The 21216-nt window shown below is 33.8% G+C and overlaps 1 protein-coding gene across 1 annotated transcript; it reads left to right on the top strand.

Annotated features, from left to right (window-relative positions):
• Positions 1–424: 424 nt before the first annotated feature.
• Positions 425–20944, top strand: LOC128554762 (uncharacterized). Its single transcript, XM_053536073.1, has 3 exons — positions 425–475; positions 12533–12722; positions 16413–20944. Exons 1-3 carry the CDS (start codon positions 452–454, stop codon positions 16646–16648), a joined length of 450 nt encoding a protein of 149 aa, XP_053392048.1. The 5' UTR covers positions 425–451; the 3' UTR covers positions 16649–20944.
• Positions 20945–21216: the final 272 nt, after the last annotated feature.

Below are 21216 nucleotides of genomic sequence, written 5' to 3'. Positions count from 1 at the left end.
TTCAATTTGAGATCATTTAATTTGAACAGAACACGCCTTGAGGATGCAAGTGCTGTGGAAAGTGTGCATGATTCCGTTACAATCTTTTAAATTACCAATATGAGACTGGATCTAGTAAATAATAATTGCTACATTTTCTCCCCTTACATGGTATGGACATGTTCTATAAACGAATCGATATAGTTCCGTTTTGCAGGACATACACAAAACCAGTCATATACCTTCGCGCTTCGCGTTAACAGGGAGCAAGCGCTGGCTCTAACGATACATCGTAGATATCTCACATAATTTAAACCATACTCAGTTATGACATATCAATATCTTCTAAAAGGTTCTAAATATTGTCAAGTTTCATTTATAATTCTATAAAAATGTAGGTTATAGATGTGTTGGTTCTTTAAACTGTATAAATTGTTTCTTTTTGAAGGTCATAAAACATTTAGTGATAGTAATGGTTATGTGCGCTGGATCTAAGGTAAGACAATTCATATTGTTTTTCTCGAACGTATCCAATAATAATCTCTGCCGTACAAAATCTAAAGTAAATAGTAATGACCAGATAAGTCGACTGACCTGAGTGTTTCGAGCTAATTTTACAGTTCTTATCATCAAACCTCATTAATTTCCCAAGAATTTTGCCTAAAAATATAAATAAAATTAAGTATTTATTCATCATTTTTCATGTGTAAACGTATGATGCCTATTTTTGGTAAAAATTCCTTTATATTTATCGCATAAGAGATATAAAGAACAACAACGCTGTGTTCTGGTTCAACTTTTAATCTTTGTAACGTATATTAAAACGAAATACCAACAACGGATGTGACGTAGACGTGTGTTTATGCGCGGCAAATAACGTCATAACATTTTCTAATTTCTAGGGACCGCGAAAAATATCATCAATAAAACCAAGTCCTTAAACAGAAGAAGCATGAGTACTTAAATATCTTAAACACACTTGTCAGAAATCAACTCAAAAGTACGTATTGTCCATACAAGTATTACACACTTAGTAAAATTACGATTATTCATTTAAAATAAAAAAGACTTTTTCTCTAAACGTAGTAGGTGTAATCTCAGTATTCACTCAAAAGTCTCTGATTTCCTGATCAATTATTACTGTTTCTGATTGAACAACTCGTAAATGGTTTACATTTAAACAAGGTATCCACACGAAAATAAAATCCAAACAGTCTATGTATCACAGTCTCTTGTTATGAAAATAGTCTCACAATTTTCACAGTTTCTATTATATTAAGTGTCGCTTGTAATCACTTAAAGTTTGTAATTCAAACATACTAATATTTTTGAAGGTATTGATATCCACTGTTCACTGGTAACAGTCTCTAATGGACATAGTTATACTACTGGTCTCGTCGTAAGGCCATTTATAGTCTTAATTTTCAAAGCACGAACTGAACCATTGTTTCCAGTAATCAGCCCCTGGACAACTGCAAATTTCCAGTGTATCATTGGTCCTTCATCATGACGTTGTATCACATAACCGGCCAGTATATATCGTTCGTTTGTTCCCGGTATTTTGTGGTATTAAAAGATTAAATACTCAGTCCTCCAATATTTCCAAACATGGTTGATGATATTCGCCTTTGTCTTCGTTCTCCGGGTAATTATAAACGGTGACTTAAAGTAGACGTCAGCCCGGTTTTCGTATCAATATCTTAATGCGGAAGTAACATCATCCTACGTATCAATATCGTATTACGGAAGTGACTTGCTCCTAAGTCCGGAGTTAATGTTTTCGTGTCTTCTAAGTTTGAGATATATCTTTCAAAATTGCCGTGATTACACTCACAATAGTACGTAAGGTTTCGATTGATAAAGGAGCTCTTCCGAGAATCTTCCTCAAAGTGGTTCTTTTAAGACCTAATAGCCGTTCCCAAAATCCGCCGTACCGCGGGGCCCGCTTGGATATAAATTTCCTCTCTTTTCACTATGTGCTGAGCGCTTCTTGTTGAAAAGTGGACTGAAAAATTTTCTGAAGCTGTTTGGCTGCTGACAGGTTAGCTGTGCCGTTGTCCTAGATCATAGGTTTCGGCAAGGATTTTCGACGTCTTAACTTTCTGAATGATTGTTAATCTAGGACTAATTCCTTTTAATTGCGCATGCGAATAAGCAGATGTAACATTTGCACTGACTTCCGGTTTCGTTGTAAGAACTGCAGTGTGTAAAGTCAATTACATTATAGATTCCAAACGTCTGTGCACTGTAACATTTCGTAGTTGATAGTCTCTTTTGAATTACCAGCGTTCTCTTCAGTTGCCGTCTGTCTGCGAGGTCCTATTCCCAGGTAAGCCACTGTATTCTGTTTGTCAGCCATGGCGGACCGGTTGTCAGTAACTGGGTATCGAAGAAAATGTCTACAGAAATGCTACGTGTAAGTTAGGCGACTGGATTATCGTTCGTAAGGCAATACCTCAATAGTGATTTTCCTGTAAGTTGATTGTTGATTGATTTTATGAACACGGTTTCTCACAAAATGTGTTAGAGATTTTGATGTTGAAAGCCAATATAACACTATCTGACTATCTAAGCGAAACATTACACTTGGTGTGTGTAAACTCTTCTATATATATCATGCAAAATGAGCATAAAAAATCTATGAAGAATTTTTTAGCAAGAAATATAAGCATGTAGATCCAGAGCTAGACACCCAGTACACGATATTTACACTGGAACATTTTTCCCGAATTTTACTGTGTACACTTGAATCTAGTTTTAAATAGCATTAGTGGTCGACTCAAAAATGACTTGTTATTTTTAATCTTTCGTACAGAGAGGTAATAACTCCTTGTTAATAAGCAGCTGATATGTGATTTAAGGTATAGGTCCATATTTCGGAGAAAAGCATTGTTTTACATGAAAATATAACAGCATATAAAACATTTATATAATTGTACTAAACAATTGTCAATTCATTCATATATGTATTTAATTCCGGAAAGGGACTACATATATAAACCTTAAAGTGGCGCATATATATTTGTATTCATTCATTTGTATTCATTGCATAAATACATTTGATGTAAAAGTATATCTCATGCAATATTTAAATGAAATCAAACATTTTAAATTCCTTTTCGAAAGAACTAAAATAACTTATATGAAGTGATGATGAGCACGTATTTTATCATAAAATCATATCGAGGAAAGGAACTTGATAGACCCTTTTAGGGAAATGTATCCAAATCTTAAAAGACAGACTAAATCAGAAAAGTTTTTCTTTCTGTCCTTTTTTCAAAAAAATCTGAATAAATTAGATCTTTCTGTAAAGCCTATTATTCAATCTGACCACTCAATAATTATAATGAAAATGAAATTAAATGACTTGAAACCTGCAATGAGGGTCTGGAAGCATAGGAATTCACAACCAAAAGATAAAAACTATTTTGATGAAATCAATGAAAATATCGAAGAAGTGAAAGTACAATATGTCATGTCTGTATATAATTTCCAAAGGTAGAGAAAATATACCAAATAGTAAAATACAGTTTAGTATAAATGACTAATTATTTTAAGAAACTTTATCGATGGAAAAAAGAGGGAAATGTACATCATATTGTTCATGTAAGAAAAAAACAAATATACGAAAAGAAACTAATATTTAGTCACAAATTGAAATTTTATATGAAACTGACTCTAATGAAAACATTGATGAAGCTCAAAAGTACAGTGGATAATAATGGTTGAAAAGCCAAGTTAATTTTTCTGCAATTTGGGAAAAAATAATTATGTAAATAATGCTATAGCTCAAATTGTTAAGGATGATAGACGTACAGTCATAGATCAAAAAGACAGGGTGATCATTTAAGTTGTTATCTTTTTTGTGCTGAAATACTGTCTCTTAAGATTAGGACTAACGATAAAATGAACGGTATAAAAATAAATGGCTTAGAACATAAACTATCACAATTTGCTTTGACGATACAACAATGATTTTGGATGGGTCGGCTTCTACCTTAAGGTTTAGCAGTATATCACAAAATAACAGATTTTTTTAGTAAATGAACAGCACCTTGACGCACAACTTATCTGTACAATACATGCTTTACTGTTCTGTCCCACAGAGTTGAATACTTAAAATATTTTAATGAGTTTTCCCCCTTTGAATAAGAATGTCATTTGTAGAGAAATAAATGTAAACAATTGTCAAAAACGATGTTTTACCAAGTTATGTAAAGTTTAAATACTCGCACGATGTTGCAAATGCATCAAAACGAAGACATGTAACAGCTTTTTCAAAATGGTGAGTTTTTAAAGGCGCTGAACTGTCCAGAAGTGTGTCCCCTTCATGCAGCCCCTTTCCGGAATTCAATACATACATGAATAAATTGACAATTAATAATATAAATGTTTTATATGCTGTTAAATTTTTATGTAAAACAATGCTTTCTTTCTATGATTTGATCACGTTGGCACTTTTTTCTCATGGACCTATACCTTAAATGTAACGATAGAAAGCTTATCCATTCACTAATCTTTCGGGCCTTAAAGCAAATTTTGATACGACAAAAAAAACAGTTCAAAGAGTACAAAAAACAAAATGGGAATTACATTGGTATCTGAACAGTTTCGCGATGATTGGTATCAAATTCTATGTTAACCTGTACAAATGGCTGATCTTAATTACAAAGAAAAACTTGCAAAAGCGAACTCTATTTATAAAAAAAAACTGGAAAAGATGAATCATTACGCCAATAGGTAAAATTGTTGTTTTTTAAAATGTTCATCCTTTCGGTTTATAATCACCTTTTCGTTGCATTGCCAGACCCACCAAATACCTAAATTAAAAGTAAAAATGACCTAATCTAAGACTTTTTTGGCAAGGTCAAAGCAAAATTTAAAAAAAAAAAAAAAAACACACAAAACATTTTAACAAAAATCTTTACAGAAGGTAAACATGGCATGGTTAAGACGTATATCAAACATATTGGAGAATGGCTGGATATTACAGACAAATTCTTCATCATAAATGAGTTGCTAAATTGTGGTATTCATTATGCTCAAAATATTGTAAAGACTATTTCCAATATATTTTTGAGACACACTCTAAACGTCTATATAAAACTTTGCCATTGCCAATATTTTGACGGGTTTTTTTAATCATGGTTTGATTCTTGGGTCTACTGTTAAGGAGATTTATTTAATTCGGATGGACATTTTTACAACTTCAGCAAAGTCAAACATAAATATAGTTCAAACACAAAATTTCTGCATTTCAAAGGGATTACACTTGCTGTATGACAATACTTAAAACTGAAGGGTTATATATTTGAAAAGCAAGTAATTTGACTATTTGTTCCATCAAATTTCATTAATTCATAAAAACATACTTTCTCTCCCTTTTGAAGTTACCAAAATACGTTTATACAATGGTTTCAATACAGAATAGTTCATAGAATCTTAGGAACCAATTACCTTTTATTCAAATCAAGTTGTAAAGATAATCAAAAATATACTTTTTTACTAAAATTGTGGAGAAACTATAGAACATCTTTTCTGGGACCGTCCAGTGGTTTCTAATTTCTTAATTCAAATTATACTATTTGCAAAAATCGCTGAGAAACTATAAAACATACGCCTCGCCCGTGGAGCAAACTCACAACCCGCGATCCCTAGACCAACGCTCTACATACTTAGCTAAGCGGACGATATTGTATGAGTGAGAGCATGAATGAATTTCCCTACTCATTTCCTTTTGCTTGATACTTTATATATGTCGTCTTTGTTTTATGTGCTAAATATTATATAACATCACAATGCTTGAATATTAGACACTAGATGTAAATGCATGTATATGTGTTTATAAACTTTTCATGTATCGAGAAAATAAAAAAGGGGTAACCCTTTTTGGGGTCCTTAAAAACGAGCATCAAAAACAAGCATCAATGAGATCCAACTGATGTAAGGTCAAAGTCTTTAGTGGAGCGACTCTGTTCATAGCCATAGGTATTCTTGTTTATTCATTGCAATTAAAATATGCCACTGTTCCATATGCATTTATACTAGCATCGACAAGTGTATGAAGGCACGTTGTACTATTCAGCATCTGTGTAAGTAATAGCTGCCTGAAAAACTTGACGTCTGTAATTCTTTTCAGGTCTTCTGCAAGCTGGTTCCAAGTGTCTTTTATAACTTGTGGTAGTAATATGTTCCTGTCGGATTTACTTTTTCAGACCTCTTGAAGTAAGATCTTAGCTCGAACCGTGAATGGGCTTAGTAAACCTAGAGGGTCATATATCTGTGACTAAAATTTGAGAATTGACCTCTTGGTAATCATATCTAAGCTTGGGATTCTTCTATTGGTAAATAACAGTTCATCTGTCTTTGGGTTTTATTGCATTAAGTACGTTTATGATGACGTCATTGACACATACTCCGTGGGCTGCCGCTAAAGATCGCAATGTTTCACTGTTCGACATCTATGACCTTAGATTCATACTGGCTTTACTCATCAGACATCTAGCTTCTTTGAAATAGGAAAACTCAAACGACTCAGTTTCAAAGGACATTGTCGACGTATAAAGCTCTCTGGATGACTTCCGCTGCCTGCACGTGTTTTTTTTAGTTCTAGATGCTTCAAAATGGCACTTAGTATGAATGGTGAACGTGTACCCCAAAACAAAACTGCCTTGAAACGGTGAAATACATAGTGGACTGTTCGAGTTTCGATAAGCACCGAGCAGTATTTCTTTTTCTCTCTCTCGAATCCTACATGTAGAAAGCTTGTTTCTATGTCTGCTCTAGCAGCGTATCTGTGTAGACAAAATCTGACTAGTATGTTGGAAAGTTCGTTAAATATCGGCGGGTCGACGAAAAGCAATCATTTTAAGTAGGAAAGTTAAGTAACTGTCGACAGCTACAGTCGTTCACGATCCGAATTAGTATCGATTAAGATTTATTTTTAAACTTTCTGGTTGGATATAAAATGAACTTGTCCGGTTGGTTGGGTATCAGTTATGACTTTTTCCGTAAAACCTGTGCGTTCCTGATGAAGAATTATGTCGTCGTATTTTTGTAGTAAATACGGGTCTCTCTGTAGTCTTCTTATGATGATCACTATCCTGTTCTTAGTTGCCTCATAGTTAGTTGGTAACGCCGGATGTTATAGTTCCATGATAACTTAGCCCAATATCTGCTTTCATTGAGCAATATGCAGGATTGCCGATAGTTTTTAAAATAAATCTGCTATTTCGCTGTTATTAGTAGTCTGCGTTATTCCCATATTTTCTAGTCTTTAAAATCTTTCAAGCATGTTTGGTGAAAGTGTGACGTAATTACATTGAAAACGTGACCTGTACTGTGTGCGCTGTAGGTCCCTCGCCACATACTATACTATACTATACTATACTATACTGTACTGTACTGTACTGTACTGTATTATACTGTACTATACTATACTATATTACACTTTACTATACTATACTATATATACTATACTATACTTTACTATATATATAAAAATCTGCACCGACATGAATAGTAATGGTGAAGTTACTGTCTTCTGATCTGAAACTGTCACCGCTTGAGCTAGTTTCAAGCCTCGCAGGTTGGTTAACTTTGTAGCTGTATTCTGAATATTGTCGTTGATATGCGTTGATAATGTAGGTACAATCAGAATTTTGATCGATATTTTCTGACATTCACCTGTTACCAGGTAAACTGTTGCCGTGTCTATTTGCATTATATTGTTGCTAGTAGAACAGAAGATGACAAGTATATTGTCTCTGTGCCGTGTCTGGTGTATTCAAGTTCTCGTACTAAGCCTTCCGTAATAAAGGATTTATGTGACCCTTCATCGAACAGTATCTGGGTAACTTAACTGAATATTGGATGACGAAATGATTGCTATGGCTGCTTTGCAGTGTAAACCTGCTGATGAATGAAATAATCCAGCTTCCACTGTCTGCGTATTTTCTGTTGGGGATGAAGTCAGCTGCTGTGCTGTTTGCCGTCTGCTGCAAATTGTCGTATGGTGTTTCCGTTAAAATATCTTTTGCTTGAATTACATTTAGCGTCGGGAGGTTCTTTTTGACAATCAAAACACAAGTGTTTCTGTTTCTAAATTTCAAGTCTTGAATAGTGTCACTGTGAATTTTACAGTCAACAGAATTTTGTCCATGTTCACAGTATGCGCATGTCAGTGTCTAACATAACAGGCACTGACAAGCTTTTATAACTTTCTTGACACTGTCCCGTGGCTTCTACACTAAAACTCTCAATTTTATCGTAGAAGTTTCTCAAAATAGTATTCCTGTTTGACGGGGCAGGTAATTTCAGCAAGGCCTGCATGGATATGTGCATTCTTACGTTGATGTCCGAATCTCTCTTTGAGTAGACCAACAACCCGGTTGTAGTTTACGTTAGTCATGGCAAACCCTTTAATGACTTCTGCAGCTTTTCCTTCAATATGTAATTTCAAGTAACTTATCATTTGCACACCGGTAAAGTTATTGCTCATAAATATGTACGGTAGACTCATAAGAATCCCAGAATTATTGCCATGTTAAAATATCGCCATTTAATGTAGGCAGGGAAAATTTAGTAATCTGTAAAATTGAGTAGAAGTATACGAATTGTGTCTCACATTTCGGTAGCTGAAATACCTATCTTCTGAATTGGAGGCATTACCATTTCGCTGTCCAATTTGCAGATCGTCTGACTCTCTAGAATTCTCCTGACAATCTATCTTCTTGAAGTTTGTTGACTCTTCTTTTGTTGATTTCGGAATTCTACGAGTTGACGAAATTTTATCTCCAGCTGTAGCGTATACTCATTTGCTTTGAACATCTCGTCTTTTATACACTCAGCGTCTGTAGTTTAAAGTATTTTCTCGTTCAGTGTTTCTGATATTTGCAGTTTGGCTTCAATTGACTCTAGAAAGGCATTTACTCCAATAATGACGAATTCTCCTTCGCCTTCTCACTTTTGATGAGATATCTGTCAACGAAACGTCAGTGGCCCTCTCTCTGAGTTTGTAATTTAATGTAAGTTCATGTTTTATTTCACGGCACCATATCGCATAGGAGATGTAAAGAAATACAACGCTGTGCGCAGATTCTACCTTATACCGTTGTTACGTATCTTAAAATCATATAACAACAACGAATATCAAACTCGTTTAATAAACTTGATTAAATGCTCGACAGGGCCTTGCATTTTATTGTTTTATTCAACTATTTTGAAATGCAAAAAAGACACTCATGATATACCTCCATGTATTTCACCTCAGTCTCATCATATAAACAAGTCGTAATAAAAAAAAGTAAATATTTTAGATGGCCATATTGTCATATAAAAAATCGACTATGAGAATAAGAAGCCTTTGAAAGGACTGACCTTCACATCGTACGACAACAAAAATATGAAAATTCATAAGAAGGGTTAAACTTAGTTATCGACAGATTATTAGTTATTGAAACACATAACTAGTTGTTTTTGCGAACTATTCCGTTCAAAATTGAAACGATTGTCACGGGATACCAAAGATAATTTGCTTTAAATTATAAAGCTTTCCGTTATCGATCTAATCGATCGTTAAGTACAAATTCTTCCGTGGTGTATTGGTCAATGTAATTCTTTTTCTTAGTGACTAGGAAGCAGAAACTCATGTTCTAATGTTCATAATATGAAGGGAAAAAAACATTAGTTTTACAGAAAGACCATTTTAAGCTAATATTTGGAGTCCATTCCCTTCAATCTAAAAAATTCAATCAACATACAATAGTTTATTAACATCAAAATACACAGGTCATCGCTGAAATGAATAAAATTTAATAAACAGGATGTGATACACGATAACAATCGATTTAAATGGACTAGATTACGACCATATTAACTTAATTTTGATTTGCGTTATCGTCACAATGTTATTCAATTTTTCGTTCTAGTTATTTATAAACAAAAAAGCTGGTATATTATTTCGCGTCATGAGAAAGGTTGTGTGATTGCTGTAGTTTATCAAAAGTGGTTGGAAAGTCCCTTGATGTTTATGTCTTTGATTCATTCTTATATGATTTGTTTGTAGTGCTAATGGTGTTTAATAGTTAAGCGTTGTGTTGCTGCCATTCGATAGTTTTATTCTTTTATCAAGATACACACACGTTAAACTTAATGCGCTAAGATTATTAAAGATGTAAGTATAGGAAATGATCAGAATATCGATCGGTGAATTTAAAATTGCACTTCATCTATATACGGTAGGTAAGGAATTCCGTTAAGGACATCGCCTTTGAATATATTCATCTGAAACGCTATACCCGATAGTACGGTGATAAAAACGCGAAATCACGAAACTATGACAATAACGAGATACTACGATAACGAAAACGCAATAATACGATAGTACGATGATGATAATGCGATATACCATCGCGTTTTCACCATCGTACTATCGCGTTTTCACAATCGTAATATCTTATTATCGGTTTTCGTTTTCGCAGTATCGTGATTTCGCATTTTTTATCGTACTATTGCGTTATCACCACCGTTCTGTTGCGTTATCACTATTGTACTGTCGCGTTATCATGATCGTATTTTCTTGTGCCCATGCGCATAGAAGAATTTCCCCTCCAGTGTTCTGGTTTCTATTTCTGATTGCTTGTTCATGGGTTGCATAACGTTTTTCAGCTAAAACCAAATATGTAATTTGGCAAACACAGGTCACAATTTTCTATGTAGTACTAGATTAATAACAACAAAAGAGAATGTCACATGGCACCATGATCAAAGCGGGCTTTTTTTGGGGGGAGGGGGCGGGGTGGGTGGGTGGTGGCTGGCATGAATGTTTACACGAATATATTGATGAATATTTTATGATGGCTTTTATTTCTACACTGAAAATACAATTTGAGCAAATGCATGTCCTGTAAAACTCAAGTTACCGATGTTGAAGATGCATAACCACATTGAAATCGGAGCATCGCAAATATTCGAAGAATATTTTTTGGCAGATTGAATTGCACATATTTTCATTTTAACATGTCTAATGCATCAATATCGGGTTATTTTCTACAAAAATAATTATCATTTCATTTTAAATTTTCACATGTCAAAATAAAAACAAAAGTTCAAGAAAAGAAAATTAAGAAAATTCAAATTATGCTCAGGACATCCTTTTTCACATAAGGGAGGATAATTCAAACTTGGAGGCAACTTAAGTTAAGGCTTTTTGACATTATACTTTCTCTTTCCGACCTCTATCGATGTGTAAAGTATCAGGTCAATCCCTTCTATAGTTCTCCGGACAACCTTTTCACAAAAAGAGAGATAATTTAAAAACGGAATCACTTAAGAGTAAAGAATCCTTACCACTGCACTTCCTTTCAGTGAGCTCTAAATGTGAAATTAGTACCTTTAATACATTTTTAGCTATGCTCCGGACAAGAAGTGTGACGGACGGACAGAGGAACAGACGGGCGGACGGCAAGGTTGCGATTATATGTCCCCCTCCCCCACCCTTTCGAGGAGCATAAAACTTCGGTTCTAGTCTGAAGCTATAACGCTACGTATGATGATGAGGATTTGACAGCGACCCGTCGGAGGTCACCTCCTCGCGACCTTTGCACTAACTAATCAACGCCTAGTTTCCCATGTCAAAATAAAAACAAAAGTTCAAGAAAAGAAAATTAAGAAAATTCAAATTATGCTCAGGACATCCTTTTTCACATAAGGGAGGATAATTCAAACTTGGAGGCAACTTAAGTTAAGGCCTTTTGACATTATACTTTCTCTTTCCGACCTCTATCGATGTGTAAAGTATCAGGTCAATCCCTTCGATAGTTCTCCGGACAAGCTTTTCATAAAAAGAGAGATAATTTAAATACGGAATCACTTAAGAGTCATGAATCCTTATCACTGCACTTCCTTTCAGTGAGCTCTAAATGTGAAATTAGTACCTTTAATACATTTTTTTAGTATGCTCCGGACAAGAAGTGTGACGGATGGACAGAGGAACAGACGGACGGACGGCAAGGTTGCGATTATATGCCCCCCCCCCCCCCTCTCCCACCCTTTCGAGGAGCATAAAACTTTGGTTCTAGTCTGAAGCTATAACGCTACGCATGAGGATGAGGATTTGACAGCCACCTCCTCGCGACCTGTGCACAAACTAATCAACGCCTAGTTTCAATTTTTTGAAAGTAGAAGTCCAACAACATCTATCTTTAGCCTCAAGAGCCTGTGATCCCATCTTTTTAGTGCGAATAACACGCGTTATAATTCTTATGACGACCGTATTGAAAGTTAAACTATTAAGAGGTTTTACATTAATACTAAGTATTGATGGACAGACAAGTGACAAGTTTATACCTCTAAATTTGATACGGATTCACGATTACGAAGATAAATAAATTATTTGAAACTTAATGTTTTATTTTTTCATCACATGTTTATCACAATTCCAATTGATATTTTGAATATAATGCGGTGAAGATGAACAGAAATATTAGCATTGATGCTAACTTTGTAACAACAACAATTCTTAAAATATATCTGATGGTTAAATCGTTTTCAGAGAGATGTTTACATTTATCATCATAATGTAGTGGTTACAAATCTTTCATTGCGAAAGAACTTCCGTCTTCGTACCATAAAAAGGCTGGATGACGCAACTGATGAAGATATACCTATAATTGTTACCCGTTGTGCTAAGGATCATTTACGAGCACAAGAAGAGCAAAGAGGAGCTTTACAAGGGCTTACGCGTAAGTACATACAGCTTAAATAAATTTCGGTTTCCCGAAAATTTTGTCCAACGAAATCCTCATTTCAGTGTCAGTTTAAAGTATTATCTAATTTCTTTTAATAATTAAGGTCAGAACAGCTTCTACATTGTACAACAAATTTTGATCCGAACGTAAAGATCTACATCCTTTAGAAAAACAAATTGTTGGTATGTGAGAGCATTTAAAGGTCATTTCATAATATAAAATTTTCAAAGTGTTTATAGTTATTTAAGAATTATTTATGTTAAATTTCAAATTGGTTCATCAAGGCTTGACAACTTTCATTTATCAGCAAAGCACAAACGAATTTATTAAATCTATTACATGTAACAAGACGATACATACATGTAAGAAGCTTTCTAAATATTCAAAGTAGATTGATTCGGTGTCTGCTGTGTACAACGCCTTGATAAATAGGAACTTCTGTAAAGCGTTAAATACGAAATAGCAATGTTGAGTAAGTTAAAACTGTATTTGAATTGATATCTTTGCAATGCACAGAAACTTCTATGTATGAATTCTTGAATTGAACATTCCCTCAAATCGTATTTTGTTTTAAACAAAATAACGTTTACATAGGCGAATAGATTTTATAGTAATCTTACGCAGCAGACAGTATTGTTGCGGATGCGCATATTGACGCATTTGCCGGATTTTTACCCAGCATATTGAACAAGCGATATTTTATCTCAACATTTCATAATGAAGAGATGCTCCACATATTTTATGTTTTCGTCAACGTTACAGAAAACAAAACATTCCCTAATGAAAATCGGATCTAGAGGTCATATTGTCCGTAAGTATTGACCTGGCACTCATTAACCTTCGCCAATATTTTCGGGCGTTTTCGTTATTTTACGCGATAGTTGTGTCCTGAAAATATCTAAATTTATCAAAATAATCAATTTCGATAACCAACGGCACAGTGGTGTAGTGGTAAGCTCTCCGACTTGGAAACACGTTACCATGGGTTCGAATTCTTTTTTAACCATTTTCTAAAATATAATTCCTTGTGTTTGTATTTGTATCTATGACTACATTATTTTATAGAACATTTCATTCTGTGTCGCTAACAACAGTTCTTTGAATTGTCCGATGAATGAATGAATGCTTGTCCGGTCCTGAAGATTTTAAATTACAATTTTGTAGAACGGTTTTATGTACGTAGAAGAACGTTAATCGATAGAATCTAGTAGAGTATTTCGTTGATAAATCACGATAAGTGTCTGTTAATTTTACAGATAAAATATGAAAAAAAAAACAATTTGGTCAGTCAGAGGAGTCGAACACACAATACTGAGATTAGGGGTAAAACGCTTTGTCCGTACAGCTATATCTGCACATGATACATGATGGTATATAATTGGGTTTTCAATAGTTATATCGTTGTATAGGTTCGGACACCGAAAATTAATTTACGGAAACATACGGAATATTCATGAGTGCCAGGTCAATACTTACGGACAATAGTAGTATGCACATGTAAGGCTAAATATAAACAAACAAAACCAGAATGCAAAATATCCATAGTTTTAGAATAAAGCGTCAAATGATGAATGAAATTCATCTAAGATATGATTTTGAATTTGAAGTCATACATCTATATTGTTTATTTAAATCATATTGCATATTTATCTTGCATATACACATTTTAGCGTACACATGTAGTTAAAGGTGCAAAATAAAGACAAATGAATAGACATAAATCTTAAAAAATGACTACACATTTTGAAATATACTACTAAACATTACGATAGCCGTACGATATTCCCTTAAATTCAACACATTTACAGAGAAACGAACGATTGTTTATGTATTTTCTTAGACTGACATGGGTAGTCATTTTGTCCTACTTTCGTGTTTATCGCTTTTCCGTAATCGGTCGGAAATTCTTCGGGATCACGTGATTTTAAAATTAATTGAAACGAATATCCGTTTAAATACACGTGACAAAATAACTGTATTCCATGATGGTGATTATACATGATTAGCATGAAAAATACGAGATGTACAAAATTTTAGTTTCAAATTGACAGTGACATATATTAGGCCAAGACAATGTGCTTAATGCCTAAACTTGTATTGAATTGATGTAGCCATGTGTATAAAAATAAGTGTATTTAGGTAAATTTTAGTTACATTTTGTTTCTACAGTGTAAGATAATTATTTATTTATATTCTTAAATTAGATGAAAAGAGATTTACTGAAAAAGTTTGCAGACGAAGTTGTGAAAACACTTTTATTCTCGAAGAGCCTAAAATGTCCTCCCGAAAACTTGTAGTATAGCTGTATATTACCTGTATTATAGGAATGATTTTCAACAAGTTTTTGTGCGTTACAAAAATGATGAATTCACTATGCTAAGTATGTAAAAATCACGTTATCGTTTGGGCATATAATATATTTTGCATCTATTTATAAATCATAGCCTCGTTTCGGAGAAAAAAACCGAAGATGTGCGACGGGTTCGTAAGCAGTCGGAAAACATACTTTCGGTTTGAAATAGGCAATGTTTTTTCTTTTTGTGTTTATCTGTTTGTTATTCTTGAGCATATTTATGACTATTTGGTCAGATCCGATGCAGTGGGTCATATTTTCAGTAAACAGGAAGTCTCGGCTACAAATTCTGGTTTTCATATAAAACTCGTTCGAGTGTTAGTAGTGGACCTTTAAACGACGACTGAAAATCATTTTCACATCAGCAAATCAGAGTGGTTTTGTAATCTAGGACAACACTTCATTAGGGAAGTTCAACCAAGTTTTGTGTGTAACGTTGATAAAATATAAACTAGATCTACGCGTTGTTTCTCTAAGATAAGAAATATTGAAGAAATGTGACCGGTACACAATGATACATAAATTACCACTTGTTCAGTATCCATAGTATTCATTTACCGAACTGCGCGATTGCAATGGGTTTGTATATTTTCCCGTTCATTACCATGGTTCTGATGGTTGGGTATAACATGTACAGACTCTGAGTCATTTTCTTTCTGGTCTGGTGCAAGTGGGTTGGACTACACGTTTTTGAAATAGTACGAATTTCGCAGCTTACTGTGTAGAAACGGTTATTGACATCAAGTAATATGAATATTCTTTGTAAGTGAGTGAGTTGGGTTTTACGGTGAATCGACACAAATTGGTCATATCGCCAAGGAATGATTTTGTGGACATTTATATTTAAGCAGTGTGAGGGCGTATCAGCTGGACTTTTAAAGTAACTAGTTAGACTTCAACAGAAGTTGATAGTAGTCATATACCAAGATTGTCATTTTGATAGCTTGATCACTTGTCTATATAAAGGGGTTACTATCGCGATTCGCTTATTAGGAGGTTATCTACATGCATTCTGGAGCAGGGAATTGAACTTTGGACCTTCATTCAACATTCAGTAATGGAACAAGAACTATATGCTTACTCAGTCATAGAGAATATGTTTATGTTTACTGTGTGCATAAAATATGAAACTAAGGAGAGAGTTTCAAATAAGCTTGGCTTTCTACTCAATCCTTCATGCCGTAATGATGTAACGTTTCATGTTGTAAATATATATGAATAAAATATTGTTTAAACCAAATATGAAATTTTTACCTGAAATGAACAGAAATAGCAATTGTTTGGTTGTCTACATTTGGCAGTTAAATTTTTAACCATATTGCTTTTTTCAGCGAATCAGAAGAAAAGAACGATTTATACATTATTTTGCGATGACATGGTAACTGACACAGTATTCACGCCATTAGAAGGCCAAACAGTTCTGGGAACATTCATTCTCCTACGCAAACCAAAACTTGTCTCTAGGGATATGATACGTTTTGTTAAATCCTACTTCTCAAGAAATGAGTTAGTCAGAGATTGTATAAACAAATTTTATGACAACGAGAGGAATGTTAACTCTTCATAATGTAGCATGTTTTTTTACAATCGTTTAAAATAACATTGTTATAATGCTGTAAATATAAAAGATAAATGTAAACATGTCATGGCAATGTCAAGATGTATTACACTTACAAAAGACGTATATCTATGAGATCGTTTGAAATTAGTGTAAACGCTAATCCGACTTTTAAAACTTATGACATAATGTAAGCGGAACTATTTTTTAGTGTTTTAAAACATGACAGAAGTGGTTACGCACTTGTACAGTACGCAGTGAACACTGGAACCCTATCAGAAGAAGAGGCCACTTTACATGCTATACCCTATCTATAGGTATACATTATTCGTGCACCTGGCCAATCTTTGCAGCGAATTTTAATAAGTCAGAGTTTTAGTGTTTCAAAACATGACAGAAGTGGTTACGCGCTTGTACAGTGCGCAGTAAACACTGGAACCCTATCAGAAGAAGAGGCCACTTTACATGCTATACCATATCTATAGGTATACATTTTTCGTGCACCTGGCCAATTTTAATAAGTTAGCGTTTTCTCAAGAATACCAAAATTATGCAAATTTGACAATTTATTTATTTATATGGATAAAAACAGGTATGTTAAATACAGACGTTCCTAACATTTTTTTTCATTATGAATTTAACAGGTAAATATTAAAATATTGAAAGAAAGTTTTAAGCCCGCTTTCCAGAACCATAAGTATTAAACGTTTCAATTTCAGGAATTAAAGCAAAAACAAATTTCAGGGCTTCTACGCTAAAATAGGAATAGGGTCAGGTTTTGAGGATAGAAAAATTTACCCCGTTTAAAAGCGTTATGGGCATTCACTGCAAAATTGGCCCGGTTTTTGAGGACTCAAAAAAAATTACCCGTTTCACTGCGTTACCGTCGCGCAAAGGCTATAAAAACCATGCTCATAAATTGCTCTTATAGTATACCTGCTTATATCATTTTCATTTTAACATGTCTTTTATGTATAACTTGTAATAAATAGGATTGGAAGGACTATTTCTTGGTTAATGCTTGATGCTGAAAAAAGCAAAGGGCTTTGGCATGTGATGTTGAATACTTGAATAATACGCATTCATTATAGGTTAACTGTTGGTCGCGCTAATTTCAACTAAGAATAAGATTATTGTTAATGCAATCGTTGAATGATATTTCTGGGAAAAAGCATCAAACATAAAAGAAAGTGGGAATATGGTGTCTTATATTCATAAAGCAAGGAGAAAACATCAAAATTGCCGACTTTATTCAAAGTGGCTGCAATTGAAATGGCTGCTATTTATAAAAACATCTGAAGAAAAGTTAGCATCAAAATACCCCCGTCTAATGTTTGTTTTAGTAAAACTAAGTTTTGTTAATCGTTATAGGCAAAAGGTGATTAATCATACTTAAACAGATAGATTACAGCAATTTTTGTTTTATCTACTATATCATTTCAGAGATTGAGTTGCACATTCTATTTTTATACTGTATGGAACATGATTTCTTACATTCCTTGCATAATGTTAAAACATGTCTAAATAATAAGAGATATGATAAACAGTGGTAATGAACATAATAAATTATCACTTGATCATATTCGGGTACATATAATAAAGAAGACAACTTCATTTTATGACTTCCTTAATTTTACACATATGTTTCAGTTGCAATCTGTTTTTACCACATTATTTTATACCATTTTTACTTGTAGATTTTGAAGAATTTTAAGTGATGTGTATCCAATAGCACAAACGTGATTTAACAGTCACAACTAGATTAATTGTATATATCCTTTTAAGCGTACATAATTACATTTAATATATACATACGAATGAAATACTGGAAAAAATTGATAAATATAATTCATATTTTCACTCTATTCAGTTAGTCCCCTACTGATTGAAAACCAGTTTCGGGGACTACAGGAATGCGCTTTTCCGTCCGTCTGTCATTCCGTCATTCCGTCCGTCCTTCCGTTCGTCCGTCCGTGCGTCCGTCCGCAATTTCGTGTCTGGTCCATTACTCTGCTGTCATCCATTAAGGGATTTAATGTTACTTGGCACAAATGTGTCATGCGTAAAACTCGAACCCCTAGCTTAATGGTCAAGGTCACAATTGGAGGTCAAAGGTCAACAGGGCTTTTTTCCCTGTCCGGTCCATAACTATGTCATACATGAAGAGATTTTAATCATAAATGCACCTCATAATAAGACAATGTGTCATGCACAACATTCAGACACCTAACTCAAAGGTCAAGGTCACACTTGGTAGTAAAATATTAACATTAAACTGAAACTGAATAACTTGATTAAACGCCTATTTTTATACAATGATATATTCAATGGCGTTGTACATAATAATAATATTAATAGTTATTAAAACAATATTAATACTGAAAATAATAATAACAACAGCCATATTGTAACAGACAGTCATAACAGCACCCCATTGAGGTCATTTACCCCCATTGCCAATACCAGTGCTTATAGATCAAGGTCACATTTGGAGATCAAAGGTCAACAGGGCTTTTTTCCTGTCCGGTCCATAACATTCAAAACCGCAGCCAACCATACAGCATTCCAAACATTCTATACAAGAAATGACTAGAAGATCCTCTACAGAGCTTAGGAACTTAGAAGAATACTTGTGTGTCCATGGGGAACAGGTGTCTCCCTATATTTTCATAGCATAAGGTTTCAGAACTCTATCTGAAATATTTTGAATATAACTGCAAATCAAACTTTTAAGAACTTTATGTGTAATTTTCACTAAAGGAAGGACTATAACTCTGGCCTAATTTAGTGAAAACCCAAAGAAACCTCCAAATTCACAAATTCACATGCTATAAAACAATCCTCTAATGTTTTATGACACTAGGTCAAGCACATTTTAAGAAGAATTGGGTAAAAGCTTTTATTTTTTGTCAATGTGAAGGGCCATAACTATGGTCTTCTAAAGAGAATTTTAAAACGAAATGCACTAATTTACATGGTAGATAATATTCCTACAATGTTTCATGACTCTGGGTAAAATATTTTTAAGATATATGTAGCACAAACCTTTAAGCAATTTATGTGTATTTTTCACTAAGTCAGGGCCAATAACTCAAGTCTGGTAGAGAGAAATCCTAAATAAAACACCAATTGCACAACTTTACATGATATATCACAATCCCCTTCTGTTGTAACATTTCAGATCAAATACTTGTTTTGAGATACATGCGACAGAAACATGATCACCTGTGAGGTTTAATGACTCTGGGTCAAACATATTTAGGTATGAACGACACAAATTCACACAAGAAGACAGATGCACAGACCGGCGGACTGACAGACGTACTGACAAGGGCAACTCTAAGTGCCCAACCCGTACCCCAAAACCGTCTTTGGGAGCACATAAAAAGTCCACGAAGAAAACTGCAGCTCATAATAAGATGATGTTAGAAACCATACTAAAATAAAATGATATACCATTACACGTTAGTTTCGTTCCGTGACATCAAGATGATTGATCCAGTTGTCATACATCTTTGGCACTAATAATTGCATGGTGTATTTTGATCTTTGGCCCTCCTTTGCCTATAGACTCTTATCATGCTGTTGATAAAGGATGGGGTGGGGGGTGATCGAGTAAAACATAAATATTTTGTACTCACAGTCAAATATGTCTCCTTTTAAAAAGATATTATGATATTTATACTATGAACTATGAGTGTTATGTATATATTTTTTTTATTTTTCCCTAAGACAAAACATTGTTTACTGACCTTGTTTTAAGACATTATTCTGTGTTTACTATAAGATTCTCCTTTAATCTAGAAAATTCTATTAGTAATGTATCAATTATTGATAAACAGTGTATGTCTGTTATTTTTAGAAAAAGATTTTCCTTTATTTTTCCGGAATGTTCTTTATATTTTTATTGTAACATGAAAATTCTGGAACCTTCCATGATACAATATATAGTCAGATGTTTTAGATGAAAAACAGAACCTAAGAACCTAAGAAGCTAAACCGTAGATATTGATGAAACTTTCCTGTATTTCTTAAAAACACATTATCACTAATTTGGATATTTAATATTTTAAAGGATTTATATTAAAAATTTCTGGATTTAAAAAATTATCATTGAAGATAGAAATTATAAATTTTGGATATTACTTTTGAACTGTGTGAAACATTGTGGAATTCAATTTAAGTGGATTTAAATTTGACCTGGACAGGATTTGCACTGTTTTACTTATTAGATTGGATTTTACAGTTTTTTGTCATTTGCAAAGGTATTTGGATTTTTACTTAAATTCATGAATAAAATGTTGTTACTCTTGCAGTTGCTGGTTTCTCTTTCTATTTTTTATATATAGTTTTATCTACTGTAACAAGAAATTGTTACCCTCTGACTAACAATGAGTTGAGCTGTCCATGGTATAATATAAGCAACGAAGGTCATTCTAAACTTCCGCAATCGGTATCTAAGTATCTGAAAAATAACACCCCTAAGTTCTTTAAATATTTGCACCCAGCCAGCATCTTTTTCAGCCTCGAATGAAAAAATAAACACAAGGCCTAAGATCTAAATAAGTGGAATGATT

This window comes from Mercenaria mercenaria, unplaced genomic scaffold (assembly GCF_021730395.1).
Source record: "Mercenaria mercenaria strain notata unplaced genomic scaffold, MADL_Memer_1 contig_724, whole genome shotgun sequence".
NCBI classification, from domain to species: Eukaryota; Metazoa; Mollusca; class Bivalvia; order Venerida; family Veneridae; genus Mercenaria; species Mercenaria mercenaria.
Note: the sequence above shows the minus strand (reverse complement) of the source record. Positions and strands in the feature narration are given on the sequence as shown.

Coding starts and splice junctions, on each gene's coding strand:
- LOC128554762 (XM_053536073.1), top strand. CDS start 452: ATGGTTATGTGCGCTGGATCTAAG. Junction 476..12,532: donor TTATGTGCGCTGGATCTAAG/GTAAGACAATTC, acceptor AATCGTTTTCAG/AGAGATGTTTACATTTATCA. Junction 12,723..16,412: donor AGCTTTACAAGGGCTTACGC/GTAAGTACATAC, acceptor TGCTTTTTTCAG/CGAATCAGAAGAAAAGAACG.